General features: G+C 40.5%; 1 protein-coding gene across 1 annotated transcript; it reads right to left on the bottom strand.

Moving 5' to 3' along the window:
- Positions 1-9,491: 9,491 nt before the first annotated feature.
- LOC311137056 (potassium voltage-gated channel subfamily A member 1-like) lies at positions 9,492-10,970 on the bottom strand (the record flags this gene model as incomplete). The annotated part of the gene is made up of 1 exon (XM_084171379.1): positions 9,492-10,970. The coding sequence occupies one exon, from the start codon at positions 10,968-10,970 to the stop codon at positions 9,492-9,494; it is 1,479 nt and encodes a 492-aa protein (XP_084027505.1).
- Between the last annotated feature and the right edge of the window lie 659 nt (positions 10,971-11,629).

Genomic DNA, 11,629 nt, shown 5'->3' with positions numbered 1-11,629 from the left:
ACTACATCCCTAAATAAAATAGTGTACTTTTTACTCCACACATTTTCCCTGACACCCAAATGTACTTGTTTACATTTTGAATGCTTAGCAGGACAGGAAAATGGTCCAATTCACGCACTTATCAAAGAGAACAACCCTGGTCATCCCTACTGCCTCTGATCTGGCAGATTCACTAAACACAAATGCTTGGTTTATAAATGATTGTCTTGAGTGTTGGGAGTGTCCCCCTGGCTATCGATAAATAAAAAACCAAAATGATTTATACTTTTGATACTAAGTATATTTTAGCAATTCCATTTACTTTTGATACTTAAGTATATTTAAAACCATGTTTTTTTTTTACTTTTACTCAAGTAGTATTTCACTGGGTGACTTTCACTTTTACTTGAGTCATTTTCTATTAAGGTATCTTTACTTTTACTCAAGTATGACAATTGGGTACTTTTTCCACACTGCCTGCTGGTTGCTGTAGCAGTGTAGCATAGAGCCGCTGTCTGTGTAATGTACTCTGTGCTACAGTACAGCAGAGCTTTGTTGCTGGTCAAACCACTTGCAATGGGACAGGAGCCAGCTCACCCCACCCCTGCTGCTATACTGCTGCCTGCAGAGAGAGAGAAGTGCTGCATTTCCTGAGGGCAATGCAGAGGACGAGAGAGAGGGAACTACACAGGGTCGCGAGAGAGAGGAGAGAGAGAGAGAGAGAGGAGAAGAGAGAGAGAGAGAGAGAGAGAGAGAGAGAGAGAGAGAGAGAGAGAGAGAGAGAGAGAGAGAGAGAGAGGAGAGAGAGAGAGAGAGAGATAGACGAGAGAGAGAGAGAGAGGAGAAGAGAGAGAGAGAGAGAGAGAGAGAGAGAGAGAGAGAGAGAGAGAGAGAGAGAGAGAGAGAGAGGAGAGAGAGAGAGAGAGAGAGAAGAGAGAGAGAGAGAGAGAGAGAGAGAGAGAGAGAGAGAGAGAGAGAGAAACTATGATGCCTCTGCAGCGCCAAGCTTGCTAGCAGTAAACAAGCTTTGCAGCACAGGCACAGCAGCAGGGGACAGTCAGTGTGGGGATGAATCATTTTGATTCCCCTAAAACCGCACAGACAAAATGCATCTCACTCTCACACAGGCTGGGCGGTTTGGGACTCTAGAATGATTAAATATGCTGAGAAATGCACCATGGGTGTTGTTTAGTTTGATTTCAACAGAACACAACACCCCTTGTCAACTATTTGCAAAGCTATTTGTCATTGCTATGTCTGGATTGTAATCAGGTTGTTGCCCTTTTTTGGGGGGGTCATTTACTAGTGGTTTTGTATTAGCAGTTTTCCCAGTGGTGGCAGAAGTGGGATTGGCACTCTTCAGACCCCAGAAGGGAGTAATGACGTGAAGTATGATGAAAATAAGAGAGGTAATCTCCTGAGGAAGGGAATTAGTGTAAAGGAACATCTTTAAGTTGGCTCCCCTCTCTGTAACATTACCAATGGGGAAAAAAATTAAAATATGGATTTGGAGTGTTTAGCACAATAGTAGCTACATAGATAGCTGAGCGTTAGCGTAAGAGGGCTCAATTCCTGCAGCCCTGTGAACTCACAGTTCCATTCTCCTATGTCACACACAGTAATGCTGTTCTCAGATGTCGCGTGCTTTGTGCTTCATAACAACCACAGTGTGAGCAACAGGTATGCAACAGGGGACATGGACTATAGCCAGGTACTTAAGGCAGTACCTGAATGCAGGGTGGGTCGTTTTCAATCTGAATTAATTAATACAGGTGTTTATTGATATTGAAGTACCAAGATGTTTGTAATTGATCAAGACTCCCCTGAATGTGATGTGATAGTAACGGTGCAAACTGGTCCACTGACTGTGTCATTGGGAAGGTCATCGTTGGGGTTGGATAGAAGCCGAATGGGAAACTTGAACCCTTAATGGCTCACAAGTACACAGTCACCACCTTCAGACTTGACTAGACACCCAAACCTCCTTCTTTTCCAAGTAACAAATGAAAATACACAATCAGATCCTTAAAAATTTATTGAACTTGATGTACAATGAAATCATGAAGTGTGACATAAGTAAGAAAATATATACCCTTGCATAGATCACAGACCATGCCTTTGTCAGACGTCTGACAAACTGAACGTATCGTAGCATAATCCTCGTAAAACTAAATATTAAAAATGACAAACAAACATAAAAGAACACATTTACAATGTTCAGTAGGCAAATGGATTACTTATAATAAACAAGTTTATTCAGTGAAGTGAAACATTGAGAATGTTGCAGGTAATCGGTAAAGCTGACATGACTCACTGTTCTACATGACAGAAAGTCATATCTCATCTACACAATACATTTCTATCTGAATGTCTTGTAACGTTGCACCCTCCTGAACAGACCCCAGGAGTCAACAGTCCCTCGTGCCTCTGAGCTGCTCGCTCCAAAACGTGCTAGCTTCCCTAAATTGGTCACATTCCCATAGGTCCTTATAGGTTTTCTATAGGATCTCATTCCTATATGCACTACAGTTCAAAAGTTTGGGGTCACTTAAAAATGTCCTTGTTTTCGAAAGAAAAGCATTTTTTTGTCCATTAAAATAACATCAAATTGATCAGAAATACAGTGTAGACATTGTTAATGTTGTAAATGGCTATTGTAGCTGGAAACGGCTGATTTTTTTATGGAATATCTACATAGGCGTACAGAGGCCCATTATCAGCAACCATCAGTCCTGTGTTCCAATGGCACGTTGTGTTTGCTAATCCAAGTTTATCATTTTAAAAGGCTAATTGATAATTAGAAAACCCTTTTGCAATTATGTTAGCACAGCTGAAAACTGTTGTGCTGATTAAAGAAGCAATACAACTGGCCTTCTTGAGACTAGTTGAATACCTGGAGCATCAGCAATTGTTGGTTCGATTACAGGCTCAAAATGACCATTAACAAAGAACTTTCTTCTGAAACTCGTCAGTCTATTCTTGTTCTGAGAAATGAAGGCTGTTCCATGCGAGAAATTGCCAAGAAACTGAAGATCTCGTACAACGCTGTGTACTACTCCCTTCACAGAACAGCGCAAACTGGCTCTAACCAGAATAGAAAGAGGAGTGGGAGGCCCCGGTGCACAACTGAGCAAGAGGACAAATACATTAGAGTGTCTAGTTTGAGAAACAGGCGCCTCACAGGTCCTCAACTGGAAGCTTCATTAAATAGTACCCGCAAAACACCAGTCTCAACGTCAACAGTGATGCTGACCTTCTAGGCAGAGTTGCAAAGAAAAAGCCACATCTCAGACTGCCCATCTTAATCTTTTATTTTTATTGGCCAGTCTGAGATCGTTTTCTTTGCAACTCTGCCTAGAAGGTTAGCATCCCGGAGTCGCCTCTTCACTGTTTTTCTTTGCAACTCTGCCTAGAAGGTCAGCATCCCGGAGTCGCCTCTTCAACTGTTGATGTTGAGACTGGTGTTTTGCGGGTACTATTTAATGAAGCTGCCAGTTGAGGACCTGTGAGGCGTCTGTTTCTCAAACTAGACACTCTAATGTATTTGTCCTCTTGCTCAGTTGTGCACTGGGGCCTCCCACTCCTCTTTCTATTCTGGTTAGAGCCAGTTTGCGTTGTTCTGTGAAGGGAAATGTCTAAGTGACCCCAAACTTTTGAACGGTAGTGTACATGTAGGTGCACAATGGTTGCATCCCAAATCACACCCTATTGCCTATTTAGTGCACTACTTTTGACCAGGGCCCATAGGGGCTCTGGTCAAAAGTAATGCAATATATAGTGAATAGGGTGTCATTTGGGATACAAACCATGTCTGATGGACGGACAGGAAGACAAACTCGTAGTAATCATATGTCTACCAATCATATCACTCCCTGTCATCAAACAAAAACTAGTCACCTCTCATCACCATTCTAACTAAAGTGAGGTTTGAACGTATAGCCTGGTCACAGATCTGTTTGTGCTGTACAGCCAACTCCTATGATCATTGTCATTGGTAATTGCCAAACATGTTTGGCCTGACAATGACCATATACTTGGCAAGACAGCGCAAACAGATCTGAGACCAGGCTAGTTTGAACATGGTGTGATGTCAACAGTCAGAACGTACGCCTGATCCGAGATGAAAATCAGAAGGTACACCTGATCCGAGACAAAAGTGTTTGTCAATATCTTAAGCAAACAATAATGTTTTTCAATAAAAAATTAATTTAAAAAATCATAATACAGGAGGGTATTTCATATAAAAAAGCCTTTGGTGTAGATGAAAGCAAGGGTTTTCTTTAAATGATGCAACCGTTATTATAGTTGATCCACAGTTTTGAAAAGCTCATGCAGTCTTCCATTGACCATGCAGTTTTTGTGATCAGTAGGTTGCCATAGAGATATGTATACATTATCTATACATTATCAGTTGGTTTTTAGTAAAGGACATTTGGAAACGCACTTAAATGGTGTGGTTTGTTAGGATGAATATTCCAGTATTTCTTGAAATAAAATAAGAAGACGATCCATATATCGTGATGCTAATATAGTGGTTTGTAGTCCATATCATTAAAATGTGGGCCTACAGTAAATTGATAATAGTAGGCTACTTCAGTTTAATCATCATGGCTTGCCAAATGAACACATTATTGTAGCGTATTTGATATTTCATTATATTATGGCATGTTCTTCCTAAAAAAAATCTGACAACCGTAGTATAGTGCCACAGAAAACAAAAAAATAAGACACAATGAAAAGATAGTTATTGATCATTGGTTTTGACCTTTTGCAATATATATTTGCTTGCTATACTCTATTTTACTATAGCTACATTTGTTCTTACTACTCTTTAGATAGGTATGGTTCACTTATACTTTTGTTTTTGTGTTGATGTCATTTCTCTGAATTATGTTTTTTAAAAGACCTTCTCACTCATGTCTTTATTTTGAAGAACATATATCTCTGAAAACATTTAAAATAAATGCAAAGAATTTGTAAAAAACAACATAGGCACCTTCTCTGACTCTCCTTCACACTAAATTCACACTAAACACACAACCATTCAATCCAGCAGTGGGTGGATGCTTGCATTCTGTAAGTGCATTGCATCACAGGCTATTCATTCCTGTGGGAGGGTGCTACTGGATACTTTGCCCCATTTATCAACATAGTTTCCTAACTAGAAAACGACTCCAGATCAACCTATGAGTTTTATGGGGATTGGATGGCCACTGTACAATACCTATATTTGGCTTCTTCATAGGTGTTATCTGTTTAATGTAAGGACAGGGTCGTGTTCATTAGTCACCAAATAGAATAAAACACTCAGAAATGGAATACATTTCTTGTCCAATTTCTTGTCCAATAAGAAACTTGCTTTTTTTCCCAGTAAGAAATGCTTGTTTATGTTTTCTGTTGCAAAGTGTGTTAAATCATTTTGCTATGGTTTGCCCTGATGAACACTTTGACCTTTGACCCCAGACTGACCTTAACAACTAAATCAAAGCATAAACACCATACACAGCCCTGGTGTAAATGTCTTGTCAAGAGATGGTATTTTTCCTTCACATCTTTTTTAAATAGATTCATTCAACTCCTATTTTAAAAAAGTCTCTAAGAAACAGGTAACTGTAATTCTATTGCTATAAGAATGCATTGTTAGTTTTTTTGTAGAATAATTGAATGCATAGCACCATACATAGATTGCCCTCACAGCAAGAGCAATGGATGCACTGGTATTGTGACATGAGGGGTTTTGCATGTGTTCCCTCAACCTCACTCTGAACTGTTGCATCATGGGTATTTGGTGGAATATGACCTGTTTTGTCCAACCACACTTCTGGGCCATAAGAGAAACCACATATGGTAAAAAATATATAATTTACCTGATGGTCAGCTAGCTACTGTACATGGTATAGATAATGTTGCTGTGGATAATCATTTTGTATTTGTTGTATTTTGGGGTATTCTATATGTCTGCTCTTAAGACCTGATGACATTCTCTTGGTTAGAAGCCTTGAAAATCCCTGACACAGAAGTAACACTTTTTTTGCACTCATATGTCAACTCCACTGACATATTTACCTCATGATGTCAAATTAACTGACATCTAGGAAGGCTCTCGGATAGACAGACACCAGACCTGTAGCAGACAGACTACTAAGTTCCCCAGCAAAACAGTAGAACGACCATGAGCAAATAAAGAGAACATAGCCGATAACGTATAGCCCAAAACAACCAGCAACTAGATTCACAGAATCAAAAAAGGCCTCGTCCATAAACAATGGGCACATAGTGGCTTTCTGCTAGTCCACAAAAGGTAAAGCCTTTGCACAAACTGATGAAAGCAAATGGTTCACTAGCTGAGACATTTTAGTAACAACTGAATTTGAGGCGGTATACATACAGTAAAGGCCAGTGGAAAAAGAGAAAGGAAACATGATACAGTACTTTTCACCAAATGACATACCCTCAAGAGGGCCATTGAATCTTTAGCTATGTTTATGTGTGGTGTCATTACATCTGTCTTGTGTATAACCCCTCAACTTCAGGGTCACAAATGTTTCTAGGGTCGCTACCATAATAACATAAATAATCTAGTCATTTCACACACTACAGCCCAAATTTTGCTGCAATAACGAAACAATATTCACATTGCATCAGTAAGCTTCGCTGAGAGCTGGAAGACTCTATTATGAAATAAATACATGTAGCTATTGAGCAAATGGAACCAGCAAAAACGGTGTAGCATCTAATAATGCACTTATATTGCCCAGAGCGCAATTCCAATCTGCTAAAAATATAAGACTCCCTGGCTACTCCATTGTCGTTCTGTGACTGATACACACTTAGAAATGGAATTACTGGAATGGACATTCCCATTCAAGTCAATGTTCTGTGATGAATTTGAGTAATTATATTTCTATTAATGCACATATCAATGAAGTGTGTCACACTTTCAGACATTCACAGATATAATTGCCCATGCTATTTCTATGATTTAATAGTAGCAAACCTGCATTACTTCTCAACAACTGTAACACCAAAGAATCCAAACCAAACCATTTGTATCAACATTTCTCGAGAATCAGTCAGTCTACATCACTATGCTCTAGTCTAGTCTACTACTATAATAATGTGTTTATTTTCTTTTTTGATTGTGCGTAGCTTGGAAGGAAAAGGGGATAGGGGTAAGGGTGGTTGTTACATTATGTCCTAAGACCTAAGTGCTTCTCTAAGGCTACTTTTGGGGGCCAATCTAAGAGTTTAACATCAGGGCCTGTATTCATAAAGCTTCTCGGAGTAGGAGTACAGATCTAGGATCAAATGTGCCTTTTAGATCATAATGAATAAGATTACATGGAAAGGGGAGGACCTAATCCTAGATCAGCACTCAGCACTCCGAGGCCATAAACACAGGCCCTGATGACCACAGTCTACTCCACTTAGAGGCCATTTTGCATGTTGTGGAAGAAGGAAACTCTGCTTTGCACCGAAGAATAGCCTGGCTTGCAGCTCTGCAGTGAGTTCTGTAGTGACCTCACTGAGGTAGACACATTTAAAAGACTTATGGCACATAAATCAATAGCAACAGCAACACAAAGCAAAGCAAAGCAATGATATTCCCTTTTGATTGAAAGTGGTGCATGGGTGGAGAAGCATCAAGTACTAGAGGGTGGTTGTTGGAATATTGTTCTAGAGTCTTGGGTCAACTCAACTATGGATCATGTTTGGTAGTGCACTTCCATGATTGTTTTCACCAAACATTCTCTCACTGTATTAATAATTATCAGAATAATCAATCATCATCCTCATCAACAACAACAATAATAACAGCATAATAGTGCTGAAGCAAGTGAGATCTTTTGCACCTGATCTGTTCAACTTGTCATGGATTTCCATTGTAGGCTACATACACAGAGGCACTTTCACTGAGCCTGTTGCATGGTGAGAGGGGTAAAGGCACTAGCAACTAATGTACACAATTATTATTTGCAATATCTATTAAACAAAGGCTAATTTCAGGAAAATACGACTTGTTTCTGTTGTTTTGTTTGTGAAAACCAACAAACATATCCCTACATTTAGTGGTGAAATGGAAGGCATGACTCATAATACGTTTACTTTTTCTATGTTCAAAGATGGTCCATGCACTGCACTATTGAAGTAATACTGTAACTTGGTGCTTTATGAGTATATGCGTTTTGATAATAAGTATTTCTTCTGCTTCTTTGATCTACTACGTTTTAAATTAGAAAGTCAGCATCCCCGAGTTGGGTTTTTTATATATTTTGTCACATTTCATTAATGGTTCAGAGATTTTTCTAAGTTCCCACGTTTCGTTTCCATAACAGTATGAGACACTTTTCAGAGTGTCTGTAATTGCAACAAGCTGAATACTGACGTCATGCATTTAGATGTACTAGGATACACAGTACCTTAGTCGATAGGCCATAATGCAGGTTACTTTTTCTCATGCTATGATCTTCGTTTAGTTACTGTTTCCCTTAAGATGTTTTAACATTCACTCGCTAAATACTTGTAAATAATTAGGAATTTTCAAATCAAAAACGATTTAAAACCAGTGCTGCACTCTAAGTGAAAACGAATGGGACTCGAATGAAGGCATAGGGGGATGGAAATATTCCTAAATAAATATATTTTTAGCATTATTATAAGGTTACGTCTCATCATCACACATGCCAATATCAAAATGTATGGGGAGTCTCTTCTGAACATGCTCATGTGAAGCTCTTCTGTTATATCATTGTGCTGTCTTGCATCCAACGGGCAAAAATGTCATTGAATCACTTGGTGATATCGTAATTACAGCATTTAACTGCTGGAAAATAGCAGCATTGCAGATGTCCGCAGGTCTAGCAGACTGAGGCGAGTAGATCATCAGCCTCTTTTTAACATCCAAACCAGAAGATCAGTGATCCTCAGCTATCAGTATTTTTCCGATAAGGTGCTTTGCTGTATAGTAGATCCTTTGATGACAGAGGGGTAGAGGAGTCGCCTCGGACTTCAGGCCAGGTGTCGGTTGGTCCGACCACTGACTGGGTGCTGCAGATGCTGGCACTCTCTTTGCAGCAGATGGTGTTTTCTGATGCATTTTATCCTTGATGCAGTGTGCACTTGCTGAAATGTTGTTATCTGTATGGATGCATAACGTTTTAATTATCACGTCTGGCTTTGGCTGATAAAAACAGATATGTCCTCGTAAGTGCTGTTGGTTAGTCGCGCTTCCCGTATGCGTGTTAAATAGAAGTTTATGTATTTTATTTTATTTTATATATATACGCATTTGAAGGATCATTTTAAAATAAGTAATTACTCTATATGTCGTATTCTCTAGTAACAGCTGAATTTTCTTTTTTTCTTCCTTTAAAATAATTCCTTTCAAATTGGTGAGCATGGTTGTTGTCGTAATGCTAGAGCGCTTATAGGAGGCGAATGAAGCATTCAAAACGGATGGTGTACTCAACGTGTGACGGCATCATCTAAGTCCCATGTTTTCTCATTCGATTCTACACATCTGTAAGCAGCTTGCTTTTATTTACACAGTTTTGGTTTGCTAGAGTGCAATTGCCAGTTCTGAGGTTTGCCTCTCTAAAATTGTCGATGCTATTATTAATGTCTCCATCAATTTCCATGTATTCTGACTTGCTGACAGCGGACGAGCTGCGGCGACTAGAGTTGCTTTCACTAATGTTTGGTTCACTAACGTTTAAGAGTTGAGCCTGCTCCTCTCCCTCGGTCTCCCTATGGTAGAAGTAGTTGAAGTTGGACACAATGACAGGCACTGGAAGTGCAATCGTCAACACACCAGCAATGGCGCAAAGGGAACCCACTATCTTGCCCCCTATAGTGACAGGCACCATATCCCCATAGCCCACAGTTGTCATAGACACCACGGCCCACCAGAAAGCTTCCGGTATGCTGCCGAAGTACGACCCTTTCTCCTCGGCCTCTGCGAAGTACACCGCGCTGGAGAAGAGGATGACTCCGATGAAAAGGAAGAAGATCAGCAATCCGAGCTCGCGCATACTGGCCTTGAGGGTCTGTCCCAGGATCTGCAATCCTTTGGAGTGTCGTGACAGCTTAAAGATTCTAAACACTCTGACCAGACGGATTACCCTGAGGATGGCCAGAGATGTTGCCTGCTCCCCCATGCCCTCGTCCTGGTCTTCGGGGTCCTCAGCCAGCTCCGTGCCCAGTGTGATGAAGTAAGGGATGATGGCCACTATATCGATGATGTTCATCATGTTTTTGGAGAAGACTGCCTTGCTTGGACACGCGAAAAAACGCACTAACAACTCAAAGGAGAACCAGATAATGCAAAGAGTTTCAATAATGAAGAAAGGGTCGGTTAGGATGTTTGGTTTGTAGTAAAAGGTATGGTTCCCTACAGTCTTAAACCGACCCCTAGGGTCTTCTTTCAAATCGGGTAAAGTCTCTAAACAAAATATGACTATGGAAATCAGAATTACCATTACAGATACTATAGCAATCCCTCTGGCTGGACCCGAGCTCTCTGGGTGTTCAAAAAGCAGCCAGATCTGACGCTGGAACTCCTTCTCAGGTAAAGGACGTTCTTCCTCCCTGACGAAGCCCTCATCCTCACGGAATTTCTCCATGGCATCCACTCCCAACTCATAAAACTTTATCTCTTCCGAGAACATATCCAACGGGACGTTGACGGGCCTTCTCAGCCTACCCCCGGACTGGTAATAGTAGAGGATGGCATCGAAACTGGGACGGTTTCTGTCAAAGAAATACTCGTTTCTCAGGTGGTCAAAGTAGCGCATCCTCTTCTTGGGGTTGCCTAGCAATGTCTCGGGGAACTGGGAGAGAGTTTTGAGCTGCGTCTCGAACCGCATCCCCGCTATGTTGATGACCACCCTCTCGCAGCAGTCGTGGTCTTCATGGTCGGGAGGGTATGTGTCCTGCGGGTGCCCCGGTACGGCTGCAGTCTCTTCCATGTTATCTCCTGCCACTACGGTCATCTTGTAGGTCCAAGGACTTTTGGAATTCCGGTTATCCGGTTAATCTGATTGAACAGGCGGCATTCAGGTTTTGGGTTGATACAATTTCCTTCTCAATTTCTCTTCTTCTTCTCCCCCTATGTGTTGTCCTAGTCCCCAGATAAGGGGCTAGCTTGCTTTGCCTCAGTGCGGCTCCACTGCTGTTCTCGCTGACTCGACCATTGCTGCTCTCCGCTGCATCTGCTGCTGCTGCCTCTGTTACCCAGTCAGAGAAAAACAAGAAAATAATGGATTGAAGGAACAGCAGAGATATTTGCTAGCTCAGCAATTTCTGCCAGTTATTTATTTATTTAGCCTCTAGGCTATATTTCCTGTCTATTTATCAGCGTCTAAAGGGGCAAATTATATTGTTTTATTGGTGATAATCTAGACATAAAGCAATCGAATATGCATATTATAATTGACAGGGTAATTGTTATATATAGCCTATATAGCAAATATATATATATATATATATAAATGTTATCTTATTACATTTTTATGCATGTTTTGTCGCATTACACTGTTTGAAACTTGCCTAGGCCTATAGGCTGCCTCACGCAAATAATTCAGCGTTAAATGCACTAAAAGTCATAGAAAACAATACCAATTTACTGTCACAGTCACTAAATAATAGTAAT

Source organism: Coregonus lavaretus (assembly GCF_964263955.1).
Source record: "Coregonus lavaretus genome assembly, chromosome: 11".
Taxonomy (NCBI): Eukaryota; Metazoa; Chordata; class Actinopteri; order Salmoniformes; family Salmonidae; genus Coregonus; species Coregonus lavaretus.
Note: the sequence above shows the minus strand (reverse complement) of the source record. Positions and strands in the feature narration are given on the sequence as shown.